A 17,673-nucleotide genomic window follows, 5' to 3' on the forward strand; every position below is an offset into this window, starting at 1 on the left:
AAAACTGCATGTTCTGCACATGTACCCCAGAACTTAAAGTATAATTTAAAAATGCAAAAAAAAAAAGAGGCAAGTGTTTCTTTTACATATTGGTGATCACACATATACCACATCCATGTGGATTGCCCATTGCCATAAAGCAAATGGAAAAACACATAACCCGACTGCAGACATTTCAAAAGTGATTGTGCCCATAAGGGAGATCCAAATTACAACTTATGTTACAGCTATATAACTTACATTTAAAATGTTTTTCAATACAATGAGGGAAATAGAAAAAATATAATAATGTGCAAAGAACAAGAAACTCTAAGCTTGACAAGCCATATTTGGAAAAGAGCTAAATATGAAGTAAATAATTGAAAATGTAATTAATATGCTTAATATACAACATATGGGTTAAATGTTAAGTTATTCTGAGCTGATGAGAACATTACTTAACTGGTATATTGAGCAAAATAATATAGAAGGAGAAAAAATATAAAATACAAATATAATTAAACATAGAAGTGAAATGAGAGAGAATAAAATCTAATTGTTTTTCTAGACTATATTAAAATAATTCAAGTAAGTACTCAAAGAGTTGGTGATTTATAAGTTTTTAAAATTGAACATCAGACATAAATCCTTGAATTCAGAAATGCAATGTGTCAAAAAAAAAGAAAAATAAAAAATTACTTAAAAGAAATAATAGTCAAGGTGCATAACACCAAAGAAAAGGAAAACACTACAAATCAGAGGAAAAAAAAAGAGAATTTATGAAGATGAGAGCAAAATTTCCACAGCTTGAGTAGAGCCAAAAATAATAAATATTAATGGACCTGACAGAAATTATCATGTAAGCAAGAAGTGAATACTTACCTACCTAACATGCCTTTAACAAAAAAAGGTGAATTAATATAGTTTCAAATGAGAAAACACTGAATAATTTGGTTGCCAACAGGAACTTCTTAAGAGTACTTCAAGAAGAAAGAATTGTGTGTGTGTGTGTGTGTGTGTTTGTAAGCTGAAAAATGAAAGAGTAAGAGACATGATTTGAGAGTATCAAATCCTGGTGGGCACTGAACTCAAGAAACTATGTAGGCCAGGTGCAGTGGCTAACACCTGTAATCCCAGCACTTTGGGAGGCCAAGGCAGGCAGATGGCTTGAGTCCAGGAGTTTGAGACCAGCCTGGACAAAATGGCGAAACCTTGTCTCTACAAAAAATACAAAAATTAGCCAGGCATGGTGACATGTGCCTGTTATGGCTACTTGGAAGGCTGAGATAGGAGGATCAGCTGATCAGGTGGAGGTCGAAGCTACAGTGAGCTGTGATCATACCACTGCCCTCCAGCCTGGGTGACAAAGTGAGACCCTGTCTCAAAAATAAAAATAAATAAAAGATAAAGAAGGTGACATGAAGAAACTAAGAAGAATGAAGAAGACTGCACCAGTGGATTAGATGTAGAAGATTGAATATGCTATCATAAATTTATATTAAAATCATTAAAGGATAATTAGTACAACTCAATGCACATTGATTTGGAAAGCAAAATTATATGGAAATTTTCTGGAGAAAAACATACAGTTCTTCCCAATATAGACCCCTGTTTAGAAGTCTAAACAGAATAACGTCCACAGGAGTAGAGAAGTTTATAAAAGAAGTGCTCACAAATAAAGTTCTGGGATCAAGTAGTTTAACAGGGAGATTCTACAGTCTTTTCAAATAACACATAAATCAATGCTTCTAACTCAATTTAAGAATATTACAATGGAAGTACTACCTCCAAATAGGTTATGAAGATCAAATGGAACATTGGTACCAAAAATTTCCAAATGTTGTGCAAAATAGAATATTACAGAAAAATCTCATTTCTGCCTTCACATAGAAATATGTAAGATAAAATACTAGCAAATTCTAATTTATTACTAAAAACAACATATAATGACAAAATGCAATTTATACCTGGAATTCTAGAGTGATTAAATATTTGGAAGTCAACTGATAAAGTTCATCATTTTTATAGAGATAAATAGAACAGTCCCTTGATCATGTCTGCAAAAATGTCTGGCAGAATTTAACATGTGTTACTGTTAATTTAAAACCATCTAAAATAGTAATTGATAGATTTTTTTTCAAAGATAGCAAAGTCTTTTTCATACTCATGGAAAACGTACTAGAGGCTATTTATTTTTAAGCTAACTTCAACATTGTATTGGATTCTATCATTTTTTAAAGCTAGGAACAATTTTGCAAAGTGTATATGAAAGAGCAAACATATAAGAATAAGCCAAAACCCCCCAAAAGAAACACATTGAAGGTTTCTGGTTCTGCAAAACATTAAAACACATTATGATCTTGATTATAGAGTGTGATGTTGATGCAAAAGTAGGTGAACAGACCAGGACAGTAGAAAAATCAGAAATACACCAAAATGCGTAAGAGACGTTATGCAATAAAAACCACAGAGCCTTTATTAATACTTAGTGTTTGGGAATTCAACATGCCCATAAAAAAGATGAAAATGAATTCATTCTTCACAAGCTATAGTAAGATAAAGGATAAATGAAGGAGAAATCTGAATGGTAAAAAATAATGGGCCGGGCGTGGTGGCTCATGCCTGTAATCCCAGCACTTTGGGAGGCAGAGGCAGGCGTATCACGAGGTCAGGAGATCGAGACCATCCTGGCTAACACGGTGAAACCCCGTCTCTACTAAAACTACAAAAAAATTAGCTGGGCGTGGTGGCGGCGCCTGTAGTCCCATCTACTCGGGAGGCTGAGGCAGGAGAATGGCGTGAACCCGGGAGGCGGAGCTTGCAGTGAGCCGATATTGCGCCACTGCACTCCAGCCTGGGCGACAGAGCGAGACTGTCTCAAAAAAAAAAAAAAAAAAAAAGACATTAAAATAGAAGAAAACATTGATAAATACTTCTACAAGCTGTGAGGATAAATCGGGCTTATGACTAAAACCAAGAAATGTTAAATTAAAAAATTGATAAAGATACAATATAAAACCAGAATATTGTGCGTGTTAGGAAACGCCATAAGCCAAGTAAAAAGGAAAATGCCAAATGGGCATCTTTTTGCAACTTATATAATAGAAAAAGGGAAGCACATAATTTCTGTCTGCCCCAGAAAATAAGAAAGCTCTCAAAACATATGGTAGAAAGACAAGGAGGCAATGTATAGAGCCCCTCACTTAAGATGGGACAATTTGGCCAGGCGTGGTGGCTCACGCCTGTAATCCCAGCACTTTGGGAGGCCGAGGTGGGTGGATCACCTGAGGTCAGGAGTTCAAGACCAGCCCAGCCAACACGGTGAAACCCTGTCTCTACCAAAAATACAAAAATTAGCCAGGCGTCGTGGTGGGTGCCTGTAATCCCAGCTACTCAGGAGGCTGAGGCACGAAAATCGCTTGAATCCAGGGGGCCGAGGTTGCAGTGAGCCGAGATCATGCCACTGCACGCCAGCCTGGGCAACAGAGTAAGACTCGGTCTCAAAAAAAAAAAAAAAAAGATAATTTGAGCTCAAAAAATAGATACAGACTGCAGTGTATGGAATCTCATTAAATACACAAAAAATAAGATTAGAAAAAAAACACTCACTTTTTTTGTTTGCTGAGGCCACGCCGTCATTATTATGACAATTGATAAAAGGGAGAATCAAGCTTTTATTCTTCCTTTCCTAATAGGCTAGTTTTTAATGTAATGGAGAGAGTTCATGAGAAAACGCAATTTTTAATAGAATAATGAGAACTAATACCTGTAGAGAAAATAATTAGAAAACCACTATTTGGCAACTCTCACTGAGATAAGTGAAATTAAGAAATAGTAATCAATAAATAATGAACAGTTACATGAAAGGAACAGGCAGACATTCCAGGACCCATCGAACAACCTTAAAATAAAGTGGTAAAACCAGACACGTGTATCCAAATGTGCAGTCTGAATTGAAACATGCTGGAAGCTTAATATATAGAGTGATTTTGAAGGATTTAGCACCCACCCAAATACTTCATTAATAATATTGTATTGATTGTAAGGTCCTCTGAGCAGGCTGCGCCATGGTCAACCCATTGTGACCCTGTGACCCAAACGGATACATCCAGAAGGTCTCCTGGAGCCAGAAAGTCTGGGACAACAGGAAAACCACAAAGGAAGAAAAACGGCTAGTTTCTGTCTTAACTGATTAGCCAACCTTGCAGCATTTTACCATTGTGACGTGCACTACCCTAACTGATCCATCAGCCTAGTGACACTGTGACCTCTCCCTCTTGTGACAACGTACCTTATGACATTCTTTCCCTGCCCGTAATAAACGGCTCCTAACTGTAACTTTCCACTGCTTACCCTTCACCTATAAAACTAACTCCAATCCCACGACCCTCCGCTGACCCTGTTTTCGGACTCAGCCCGCTCGCACCCGAGTGAATAAAATAGCCTTGTTGCTCACGCTTAACCTGTTTGGGTAGTCTCTTTAATTAGGCGCGAGCTTAACATCGATCATATATTGAAACAATATTTTTGGATATATTTGGTTAGATAAATCATTGTAATCAATTTCACGTGTTGTTTTCTTTTCTATTGCTACTAGAACACACGTGGCTCACATTTTATTTCTGTTGGGCGTTGCTACCTGAGAGGACATTCTCTTTTCAAAATTCAAGCTGCCTGTAATCCCACTAGAAGCAAGAAAAAGAAAAAATTCAGGCTGCCTCCTCAAAAGACCAGAGGCCAGGAAGGTTGTGAAATCTGAAATTTTAGAATAATTGTCATCATAGTGTTTCCAATTGTAAATATCACAAATATTACTCATAAATGGACATAATCTTGTGTATAAGGTTGAATGGGAAAGTCCCCCAGGGGGCGCCAGGTCTCAGCGCAGGGCAGAATGCAAAGGACTGCAGGGAAAGAACCTGGCCTCACAGCGCCGTGTCTGATTGCATCTCCCGTCACTCAGGACTGAAGGGGCGGGGCCTAAAGCCCTGTCCAATCGGGCGCTGGGAAGAGGACTGCACTCTCAAGGGCGCCGCCAAAGGAGCGGGCAGCTTCCGGGACCTGGCGGGGCTTTTGTGTTGGGCAGCGTGAATCTGGCGAGCTCGGTGCGTCTCCGCTGCTCCTTCCCCTTATCCCTGGGAGGTCCAAGTGGTCCCGCGGCATCTTCTGTTGCTCTGGGACCTGCAGGTCCCGGAAGGTCCTTAGGGAGGACCCCAGACCGGAGACTGGGAAATGGTGAGTGTGCCGGCCAGGTGTCTCGTGAACGGGAAGCGGGAACCGGCGGGAAGCGGGAACCGGCAGGAAGCGGTTGTGGCGAACCCGGACCTCCCCGCGGTGCCGACCCGAGTTTCCGCCGGCGCCTCGCGGTCTTGGTGGCACAGGATCGGGGGCTGGACCCGCAGCCAGACCCCGGGCGCCTGGCTTGTCCCTGCCCCGCCGCTTCGGCCAGGCCCGGAACCCTTTCTGGGCAGCTCTGCCCCTGCAGACCCCCATCTCCCTCGGATTGTCCGGTGCCGACGGGAGGGTCCTCAGGGGAGAGTCCCGACTTGGGGTTCGGGGTTCCTGCCTGGGAGGAGCTGTGGTCTGTGAAGTCTCCAAAACCTCCTTTCTCCTGTTAGGAAGAAAACTGAGGCGCCGTTAGGAGTTTATTTGAGCAGAGAGTCGTGAGTTAGGAAGCCACCAGCGTGGTTTGTGGTTTGGGGAAGGAAAGGCTTTTGTAAGGAACCCGAGGAAGCAAACCCAATTAAATAATTGATTGTGTACAGTTATGTAGTCACCCCATATAGACTATGCAGCCAGATATCCCCTGGTTATGTAACCAGAGGTTAATTGGTGGGTTCGTGGTTGTTTACGGCTGTTTTGTTTCCCTTTAAGTTATTAATTTACAAGACAAGCGTGAGTTACGTTTTGGTTGGTTGTTTATTCATTCATGTGTGTATGTACATGTGTATGATGGAGTCTTGGACTCGGGCTCAAGCGATCCTCCCACCTCGGTCTCCCTAGTACCTGTGTTTAATTATTTTCACATAACACTCCACATTTCTAAGTGTATGGCGACAGGATCTCACATCAGCGACCCTGTTCCCACCGCCTAACTCTTCTGGGGCTTGCAGTAAAATCCTAAATTTCCAATTCTTTTCCTACATTCAAATGCAACATTATCAAGTATTTGTCTTTTATTGTACATTTCATACAGATGCAGTGTGTTAATTTTTTTCAGAGTAGTGAGTCGTTCTGAAAACATTTGTTTTCACTCTTAAAATATTTCTGAACGTTACACGAGTGGAAAGCAGAAAATACTCACCTGACAGTTAATTGTAAAAAAAAAAAAGAAAAAAAAAGTCTTTGTGCATCTCCTAATTTTATCTTTTTTGAGTGTGCACATTTTACCAGAGTATCTTTGGAAACTTTAGAGGGCGATATGTCCTCAGCCACCCTCATATCTTTTCTTGGTCCTCTGTTTAGCAGCCAGATCTCTTGGAGTGTCTAATGAATACCTTCTCGTGGGCCATCTCCTCCCAGAGGACAGTTTAAAATATGGGAGTAGAGCCTCTCCAGGCAGCATCTGAGTGCCCTGGAGTTGAGAGACGTCTCCTAGTATACTCTTCGTTTAAAAAACAAATCCCTGGTGCATTAGGATTTTCTTCCTCCAACCCCAGTTTTCATCATTCCTTGGAGACACGTTGGTGGCAGCCAATCAGATGCTGGTATTAAGGGACAAAGCTAGAAATGATTCCTGCGCTCTGGATTTTCTCGGACTTGGGAAAGGAGAACTATCTCAAAGGACAAGGAATAACCACCCCAGTGAGGTGGTGCAGGAACCAGAAAAGCACCATCATCAGAATTATGTAAGAAGAGAGTTAGCTGGGCGTGGTGGCCCACGCCTGTAATCCCAGCATTTTGGGAGGCCAAGGGGGGCAGATCACTTGAGGTCAGGAGTTTGAGACCAGCCTTGCCAGTATGGCAAAACACTGTCTCTACTAAAAATACAAAAATTAGCCCAGTCGAGTGGTGCATGCCTGTAATCCCAGCTGCTCTGGAGGCTGAGGCAGGAGAATCGCTTGACGCCAGGAGGTGGAGGTTGCAGTGAGCTGAGATGGTGCTGCTGCACTCCAGCCTGGGTGACAGAGCGAGACTCAGTCTCAAAAAGAAAAAAAAAAAAAAGAGAGAGTTTATTCTAAAGTATTGCAATGGGGGAAAACACCAGGTATAAGAGCTGCAAGCATGTTAAAGTTTAGGCAGAAAAGGACTTAGAAATTCAGGCACACAGGCCAGGCGCGGTGGCTCACGACTGTAATCCCAGCACTTTGGGAGGCCGAGGCAGGCAGATCACGAGGTCAGGAGATTGAGATCATCCTGGCTAACGCGGTGAAACCCCGTCTCTACTAAAAATACAAAAAATTAACTGGGCGTGGTGGTGGGCGCCTGTAGTCCCAGCTACTTGGGAGGCAGAGGCAGGAGAATGGCGTGAACCCAGGAGGCAGAGATTGCAGTGAGCCGAGATCACGCCACTGCACTCCAGCCTGGGTGACAGAGCAAGACTCCATCTCAAAAAAAAAAAAAATTCAAGCACACAGTGGGGCACAGTACAGTGTCTCCTGGGAGGGTGGTCGTTGAGTATTTCTGTGAGGAGAATGGGCCTGTGAGGATCTCTGAAGTGATGCAGTGACCTGACTTGACACTTGACCCAGAGATGTCTGTGTTCTGTCAGCATGACCCCTCCCTGAGTTTATTGCCTTGAAAAGATTTATTCACTTAGTTCAGTTTCAGTTTTTCATTAACTTTATGTTTTATTCATAGAGCTTGAAAGATTAAAAAAAAATATTTCCAGAGATAAGAAAGAGGTGGATTTCAGGGGGGAAAATCTATTCATATTCCATTTGTTAAAAATTCTTGGCCGGGCGCAGTGGCTCACACCTGTAATCCCAGCACTTTGGGAGGCCAAGGCGGGTGGATCACAAGGTCAGGAGATCGAGACCATCCTGGCTAACATGGTGAAACCCCATCTCTACTAGAAATACAAAAAAAAAAAAAAAATTAGCCTGGCATGGTGGAGGGCACCTGTAGTCCCAGCTACTTGGGACGCTGAGGCAGGAGAATGGCGTGAACCCGGGAGGCGGAGCTTGCAGTGAGCCGAGATCACGCCACCGCACTCCAGCCTGGGTGACAGAGCGAGACTCTGTCTCAAAAAAAAAAAAAAATTCTTGTTAAACTTTTTCTTCCCAAGAGTGAGTGTAGTAAGTTTCTCAAGTCTGTTCTTTTTTGAGGGAGATTTCAAATGGAATTCTAGGGCTTTGCTTTGGGAATGTGTATTAGTTTGTTTTCATGCTGCTGATAAAGACATACCTGAGACTGGGCAATTTATAGGAGAAAGAGATTTAAAGGACTTATATTTCCACATGGCTGGGGAAGCCTGACAATCATGCGGAAGGCAACGAGGAGCAAGTCACGTCTTACGTAGATGGCAGCAGGCAGAGAGAGAGAGAGAGCTTGTGCAGGGAAACTCCAGTTTTTAAAACCATCAGATCTCATGAAACTTATTCGCTATCACCAGAACAGCATGGGAAAGACCTGCCCCCATGATTCAATTACCTCCCACCAGGTTCCTCCCACATGTGGGAATTGTGGGAGTTACAATTCAAGATGAGATTTGAGTGGGGACACAGCAAAACTATATCAAAATATTACCAGGGAAAAATATGAAAAATCTCTTTTCCATTATAGCTGCAGAAAAATGAATACATTTTCACAAGCAAGTGTTGTAGATAAATTGGTGAATTACAAATATTTATCAAAACATCAGTACCTCCTTTTTGCAGGGTGAAGAATTTATAACAGTGGATAACCCTGTTCTGTATCCTGTTATCTGGACATTGGAGTTTAATGCTAAGTTTTATGGGATAGGACTTGGCAACTCCTGGAGATGATTTGTTATCATGGAAATAATAAATAAATGACATATGTACTATATGATAGGGATAGATACTTTGGCTTTTCCAGTTGAGGTATTAAATGTAAGTGCCTCACTCAGTTCTTCTTTGGGAGCCTCCCTTTACAGATGTCCCAGCCTGCTCACCTCAGCCACGAAAGGAGCTCTTTATATTGAGAGAAGCTACAGAGTTCTGGAAGTCTGGTGTTAACAGATGGATGTGGTTGGGCCTGGATTGAAAGGATGGGATCCCCTTTTTAAGGGTGTAATTTTCATTGTCCTGGCATTCTTTCTAGACATTATTCAATAAAGCAGGGGTCCCCAACCCCTGGGCCATGGACCAGTACCTGTCGGTGGCCTGTTAGGATCCAGGCCATGCAGCAGGAGGTGAGCAGCAGGTGAGTGAACATTACCACCTGAGCTCCTTCTCCTGTCAGATCAGTGGTGGCATTAGAATCTCAGAGGAGCACAAACCCTATTGTGAACTGTGCATGGGAGGGATCTAGGTTGTGTCTCCTTACGAGAATCTAATGCCTGATCTGAGGTAGAACAGTGTGGTCCCGAAACTATCCCCACCATCCATGGAAAATCTGTCTTCTATGAAACAGATCCCTGATGCCAAAAAGGTGGGGAACTGCTGCAATAAAGTAAATTCAGAATTATGTAAGAAGGGAGTTTATTCTGAAGTATTGCAATGAGGAAAAACACCAGGTATAACAGCAGCAAGCATGTTAAAGGTTAGGCAGAAAAGGGCTTTCTTTCATAGGAAGGAGCAAACTAGATTAGAAAAAAGAGGAGAGGAAGAGGGCCGGATGGATTCTAGATCAGAGAACATTTCACCCTGAGATCAGCAGGTTCACAGGAGAGGCATCAAGAGGGGTTGTATGTTGGCTCAGGCTGAGAGTATATCAGAGTTCAGGGGCCTGAGGGAAGGAGGGAAACTTAAGTAAAATTTGGTTAACAAGTATTTTGTTCTGACCACTGAAGACAAATTTGGTCAGCTAATTAGTTAAGAGGCGAAACAAAAAATTACACTGTCTGTTTCTGGCTTTATTATACGTAAAGGAAGCATCATCTAAGTCATAATGAGAAGGTGTTTGTTTTCATCAAGCTGTTCCTGGAGAACACAAAGAATGTTTTTGTTGTTTGTTTTTTAAGTTGCAGATATTTAACAGGATTACCTACTCACCCCATCTTCCCCTGCTATGTTCCCGTGTCCTCTACAACTCTTCCATTGAGTTGTTCCTGAGTCCTATCTTGTATAATAAACTGGTAAACATCAGTAAATTGTTTTTGCTGAGTTCTGGGCGTAGTTGTTTTTCACGTTATCAAACTTGAGGAAGGGGTGATGGGCACCTCTGACTTATAAGCAATTGGTCAGAAGGATAGATGGGCTCCTGGGGCTTGCAACTGGCATGTGCAATGTGGGCAGTGTTGTGGAACTGATCTGTGAGCTTATGCAGTATGTGTTGACTCTGAGTGGTGTCAGAATTTAATTGTTGGACAATTAGTAGGTGTTGGAGAATTGGTTGGTGTTCAGCAAAGTCCACACATTTGGTCTCAGAAAAAGGACTCACAGATCAGAGCCTTCACCTGACTCTGGGAGAGTGTTTGGTCACTGGTGAGAATTGAGACCCTGGAGAAGAAAGCATTTCCTCACTGTGAGCAGGGGATAAATAGGGTGTGTGGAGTTCTGAGAATTAAATTTCCGATTGCTCAGGCTTCCTTCACTCATTCCCTAGGAATGAACCACCTTGGGCTGTATCTCCACCTTGAGGTCCCCAAGCTTGGGAACCTATTTAACCTACTGAGCATAGGGTTCGTCTTTATAAAATCTTGCTGGGATATCATTCCAGTTTGGGCAAGTATTTAAGAATTTTATTCCATGATTTGAATGTGAGATTTTGATTTTCTTGGTTGAAAACGAGTGAATTGGGTGATATGACCTGAAAAAATCGTAGATAATTCTTGGAATAAATTGTTTTATGCTAAGTTTAAATGATAAGACTTTAAAGTCATGGGCTCACTGTCCAGATGAATAAACAGACCTTGTGCAGTTCTGGTGTTCTGATCTTTTCTAACTTCTGCTCAGAGATGTGACCGCAGTTTTGATTATTTTTTTCTTATTCTTTGTAGATTAACTATCATGAAGCAGAATTTTGCTCTTTTTTTATGGGCGCATAGTTTTACCTCTTGAGTTTTTAGTAGCTTAATGTTACTATTAATATACCATTAATATCGTGCCAAAAAGATGTTTTTGTGTGGTTTGCATATATATATATCTATCTATCTATCTATCTTCAGGTGTATATATATATATATATATATATATCTTCAGGTGTGTATATATATATATCTTCAGGTGTATATATATATATCTTCAGGTGTATATATATATATCTTCAGGTGTATAGATATATATATCTTCAGGTGTATAGATATATATATCTTCAGGTGTATAGATATATATATCTTCAGGTGTATATATATATGTATCTTCAGGTATATATATATATCTTCAAGTGTATATATATATCTTCAGGTGTATATATATATATATCTTCAGGTGTGTATATATATATATCTTCAGGTGTATATATATATATCTTCAGGTGTATATATATATATATCTTCAGGTGTATATATATATCTTCAGGTGTATATATATCTTCAGGTGTATATATATATATCTTCAGGTGTATATATATATATATCTTCAGGTATATATATATATATCTCTTCAGGTATATATATATATATATCTCTCTCTTCAGGTATATATATATCTCTCTCTCTCTCTCTTCAGGTATATATATATATATATATATATATATATCCTTTTTTTTTTGAGACAGAGTTTCGTTCTTGTCACCCAGGCTGGAGTGTAATGGCACAATCTCGGCTCACCACAACCTCCAACTCCCAGGTTCAAGCAATTCTCCTGCCTCAGCCTCCTGACTAGCTGGGATTATAGGCATGCGCCACCACGCCCAGCTAATTTTTTTGTATTTTTAGTAGAGACGGGGTTTTGCCATGTTGGCCAGGTTGGTCTCGAATTCCTGACCTCAGGTGATCCTCCCGCCTCGGCCTCCAAAAGTGCTGGGATTACAGGTGTGAGCCACCGAGCTCAGCCTGTGGTTTCTTTTTTTAAGTATATATTAATTTTTGTTTGAAATAATAAGGCTAGGCACAGTGGCTCACCACTGTAATCTCAGCACTTTGGGAGGCTGATGTGGGCGGATCACTTGAGTTCAGAAGTTTGAGACCAGCCTGGGCAACATGACGAGACCCTGCCTGAACTTTAAAAAAAAAAAAAAAAGCCAGGTGTGGCAGTGCGGAGCTGTGGTCTCGGCTACTTGGGAGGCTCAGGTGGGAGGATCACTTGAGCCTCAGAGTTCCAGGCTGCAGTGAACTGTAATTGCACCATTGCACTTTAGCCTGGGCAACATAGTGAGACCCTGTTTAAAAAAAAAAAAGTGGCTGGGTGCAGTGGCTCACACCTGTGATCCCAGCACTTTGGGAGGCCAAGGCGGGTGGATCACGAGGTCAGATCAAGATCATCCTGGCTAACACGGTGAAACCCCGTCTCTACTAAAAATACAAAAAATTAGCCAGGTGTGGTGGCGGGCACCTGTAGTCCCAGCTACTTGGGAGGCTGAGGCAGGAGAATGGCGTGAACCCGGGAGGCAGAGTTTGCAGTGAGCCAAGATTGCACCACTGCACTCCAGCCTGGGCGACAGAGCGAGACTCCGTCTAAAAAAAAAAGAAAAAGAAAAAGAAGAAAAAAGAAAGAATAAAACTGTGAAAGGAAATACAAATATTTAGGAATAGGTATTTTACCCAATTTATAAATGAGTTCTTACATTTTAATGAAAATTCAAAATAGATAACTCATTTAAAAAATAACAGTATAAATAACATAGGGTATAAAAGATTTCATATTACTTTAAGGCATGTAATTTATTACCTTCATATTCAGACCTTCATCATTCACCGGTTTCTTTTTTTTCTTATTCAACTTTTATTTTAGGTTTAGAGGCTATATGTGCAGGATGGTTACGTGGGTCAAATATCACTGGTGGGGTTGGGTGTGCAAATGATTTTATCACCCAGGTGGTGAACATAGTAACCAATAGGTAGTTTTTAGACCCTCACTCTATTTTAACCATTCATCTTCAAGTATGACCAGTGTTTATTTAACTCTTTGTGTCTATGTGTACTCATCGTTTAGCTCCCACTTATAAGTGAGAACATGCAGTATTTGGTTTTCTGCCACTGTGTTAATTTGATTAGGATAATGGCCTCCAACTACATCCATGTTGCTGCAAAGGACGTGATTTTGCTTTTTTCTATGGCTGTGTAATATTCCCTGTATGTATATGTACCACATATTCTTTATTCATTTTACTGTTGCTGGGCATTTAGGTTAATTCTATGACTTTGCTATTGTGAATAGTGCTGCAGTGAATATACACATGCATGTGTCTTTTTGGTAGAATGATTCAGATTCCCTTGGATATATACCCAGTAATAGGATTGCTGGGTTGAATGGTAGTTCTGTTTTAAGGTCTTTGAGAAATCTCCAAAATGCTTTCCACAGTGGCTGAACTAATTTACATCCCCTCCAGCAGTGTGTAAGCATTCCCTTTTCTCTGCAACCTCGCAAACATCTGTTATTTTCTGACTTTTTTGTAATAGTTATTCTGACTGGATGGTTTTGATTTACATTTCTCTAATGATTAGAGATGTTGAGCATCATTTTTCACACACTTCTTGAACATGTGTATGTCTTCTTTGGAGAAGTGTCTGTTCATATTCTTGCCCATTTTTTTATGGAGTTGTTTGCCGTTTTTCCTTGTTGTTTTGTTCAAGTTTCTTGTAGATTCTGGGTATTAAACCTTTGTCAGATACATAGATAGCAAATATTTTCTCGTATTCTGTAGGTTGTCTGTTTACTCTGTTGACAGTTTATCTTGCTGTGTAGAGGTTCTTTAGTTTGATTAGGTCCCACTTATTTATTTTTGTTTTTGTCGCAATTGCTTTTGGAGACTTAGTCATGAAATATTTACCAAGGATTATGTCCATAATGGTATGTCCTAGGTTTTCCTCTAGGGTTTTTATAGTTACAGGTTTTACATTTAAGTCTTTTTGTTTGTTTGTTTGTTTGTTTTGAGATGGAGTCTCACTCTGTCGCCCAGGCTGTAGTGCAGTGGTTCGATCTCGGCTCGCTGCAAGCTCCGCCTCCCGGGTTCATGCCATTCTCCTGCCTCAGCCTCCCAAGTAGTTGGGACTACAGGTGCCTGCCACCACACCTGGCTAGTTTTTTGTATTTTTAGTAGAGATGAGATTTCATCATGTTAGCCAGGATAGTCTTATCTCCTGACCTCGTGATCCACCTGCCTCGGCCTCCCAAAGTGCTGGGATTACAGGTGTGAGCTACCGTGCCTGGCCACATTTAAGTCTTTAATCGATGTTTTTTTCTTAATTTTTTTATTTTTAATTTTTGTGGGTACATACTAGGTATGTATATTTATGGGGTACAGGAGATATTTTGATACAGGGATGCAGTTTGTAATAATTACATCATGGAGAATGGGGTGTCCATCCCCTCAAGCATTTACCCTTTGCATTACAAATAATCCAATTATACTTAGTTATTTTAAAGTGTACAATTATTACTGACTATAATCATCCTGTTGTGCTGTCACATGCTAGGACTTACTTATTCTTTCTGTTTTTTAAATATGCATTAACCATCCCCACCTCTTCCCCAATCCCCCCGACTACACTTCTCAACCTCTGGTAACCATCCTTTGACTCATGTCCATGAGTTCAGTTGTTTTGATTTTTAGATCCCATAAGTAAGTAAGAACATGTGCTGTTTGTCTTTCTGTGCCTGGCTTATTTCACTTAGCTTAATGACTTGTAGTTCCACCCATGTTATTGCAGATGACAGGCTCTCATACTTTTTTATGGCTGAATAGTACTCCACTGTGTATATGTACATTTTCTTTATGCATTCATCTGTTGATGGACACTTAAGTTGTTTCCAAATTTTGGCTATTGTAAACAGTGCTACAACAAACGTGAGAGTGGGGATATCTCTTTGACATACTGGTTTCCTTTCTTTCAGCTATATACCTAGCAGGGGAATTGCTAGATCATATGGCAGGTCTCTTTTTAGTTTTTTTTGAAAGACCTTCAAACTGTTCTCCATAGTAGTTGTACTAGTTCACATTCCCACCAGCTGTGTACAAGGATTCTCTTTTTTTCATATCCTTGCCAGCATTTGTTATTACCTTTTTTTGTCTTCTTTAACTTTCTTGGGCACATGCAAGGTGTATATATCTATGGATTACTTGAGATGTTTTGATACAGGCATGCAATGTGAAATAAGCACCTCATGGAGGATGAGATATCAGGCATTTATCCTTTGAGTTACAATCAAGTTACACTCTTTAAGTTATCTTAAAACATACAATTAAGTTATCGTTGACTATAGACACCTTCTTGTGCTATCAAATAGTATGTCTTATTTATTCTTTCTAAGTATTTTTTTTGTTAGCCATTAACTATCTCCACCTCTCCTCCAGCTCTCCGCTACTTTTCCCCACCTCTGGTAACCATCCTTCGACTCTATGCCCATGAGTTCAGTTGTTTTGATTTTCATATCCCACAAATAAATGAGAACATGCAATATTTGTTTTTCTGTGCCTGGCTTATTTTACTTAACATCATGATCTCCAGTTCCATCCGTGTTGTGGCTGCAAACGACTGGATCTCATTCTTTTTTTTTTTTTTTTTTTTTTGGTAAAATAGTACCCCACTGTGTATATATTACCACATTTTCTTTATGCATTCATTTGTTGATGGACACTTAGGTTACTTCCACATCTTAGTTATTGTAAGCAGCACTGCAACAAACATGGGAATACAGATATCTCTTTGATATACTGGTTTCCTTTCTTTTGGGTATATACCTAGCAGTGAGATTGCAGGATCATATGGCGGCTCAATTTTTAGTTCTTTGAGGAATCTCCAAAGTTTTCTCCATAGTGGTTGCACTAATTTACATTCCCACCAACAGCGTACAAGGGTTCCTTTTTCTGCATATTCTTGCCAGAATTTGCTATTGCCTGTCTTTTGGATTTAAGCCATTTTAACTGGGGTGAGATGATATCCTATTGTAGTTTTGATTTGCATTTCTCTGATGATCCATGATGTTAAGCATCTTTTCATATGCCTGTTTTCCATTTGTATGTCTTCTTTTGAGAACTGTCTATTCATATCTTTTGCCCATCTTTTTTTTTTTTTTTTTTTTGGAGATGGAATCTTACTCTGTCACCTAGGCTGGAGTTCAGTGGTGTGATCTTGGCTCACTGCAACCTCTGCCTCTTGGGTTCAAGCGATTCTCCTACCTCAGCCACCTGAGTAGCTGGGATTACAGATGTACACCACCACACCTGGCCAATTTTTGTATCTTTAGTAGAGATGGGGTTTCACCATGTTGGCCAGGCTGGTCTCAAACTCCTGAGCTCAAGTGATCTACTGCCTCAGCCTCTCAAAGTGCTGGGATTACAGGCGTGAGCCACCGCGCCCAGCCTTGCCCGTCTTTTGATCAGATTATTAGATTTTTTTTCCTATAGAGTTGTTTGAGCTTCTTATATATTGTGGTTATTAATCCCAGTTCAGATGCGTAGTTTGCAAATATTTTCTCCCATTTAAGTGGGTTGTCTCTTCACTTTGTTGATTGTATCCTTTGCTGTGCTGGAGCTTTTTAACTTGATGTGATCCTATTTGTCCATTTCTGCTTTGGTTGCCTGTGCTTGTGGGGAACTACTTGTGAACTCAATGTATCTGAGACAAGTCTTTTTTTTTTTTTTTTTTTTTTTTTTGAGACGGGGTCTTGCTCTCACACCCAGGCTGGAGTGCAATGGCGCGATCTTGGTTTACGGCAACCTCTGCCTCCCAGGTTCAAGTGATTCTCCTGTGTCAGCCTCTTGAGTAAATGGGATTACAGGCACCTGCCACCATGCCTGGCTGATTTTTGTATTTTTAGTAGAGATGGGATTTCACCATGTTGGCCAGGCTGGTCTTGAACTCTTGACCTCAGGTGACCCACCCACCTCGGCCTCCCAATGTGCTAGGATTACAGGCATGAGCCACCGCGCCTAGCAGAGACAAGTCTTAATCAATTTAGGAAGTTTATTTTGCCAAGGTTACAGGATGTAACCATGACATAGCCTCAGGAGGTCCTTGATGACATGTACCTGTGGTAGTTGGGGGTACAGCCTGCTTTATACATTTTAGGGAGACATAATAAGGTCTGTCAATACATGTAAGATTTACATTGGTTTGATCTGGAATGGTGGGACAACTCAGAGTGGGGGTTTCCAGGTCATAGGTAGATTTAAAAATTTTCTTATTGGCAATTGGTTGAAAGAGTTATCAACAGAAAGGAATGTCTGGGTAACAAGAAGAGGTTGTGGAAACTAAGGTTTTATCACACAGATGAAATCCCCAGATAGTAGGCTTCAGAGAGAATAGATTGTAAATGTTTATTATCAGAACTTAAGGTCTGTGTTGATGTTAATGCTGGTTGGCTTTTCCCGAATTCCAAAAGTGAGGAGGATATAAAGAAGCTTGTCTGACTCCCTCTTCCCATCATGGCCTGAAGTAGTTTTCCAGGTTAACTTTAGAATACGCTTATCTGAAATGAGGGGTCCATTCAAATGGCTGAGGGGCCTTCGAATGTTATTTGTGGT

At 40.7% G+C, this 17,673-nt stretch overlaps 1 protein-coding gene across 1 annotated transcript in view; it reads left to right on the forward strand.

Annotated features, from left to right (window-relative positions):
• The first annotated feature begins 4,969 nt into the window (after positions 1 to 4,969).
• The window catches only part of ZNF670 (zinc finger protein 670), a 58,977-nt gene continuing 46,273 nt past the window's right edge, over positions 4,970 to 17,673 (forward strand). The window contains exon 1 of the mRNA XM_054481942.2: positions 4,970 to 5,214. Coding sequence (XP_054337917.1) covers positions 5,212 to 5,214 — 3 coding nt within the window. The 5' untranslated portion in view covers positions 4,970 to 5,211. The remainder of the gene's footprint in view (positions 5,215 to 17,673) is intronic.

Source organism: Pongo pygmaeus, chromosome 1, assembly GCF_028885625.2.
Source record: "Pongo pygmaeus isolate AG05252 chromosome 1, NHGRI_mPonPyg2-v2.0_pri, whole genome shotgun sequence".
NCBI lineage: Eukaryota > Metazoa > Chordata > Mammalia > Primates > Hominidae > Pongo > Pongo pygmaeus.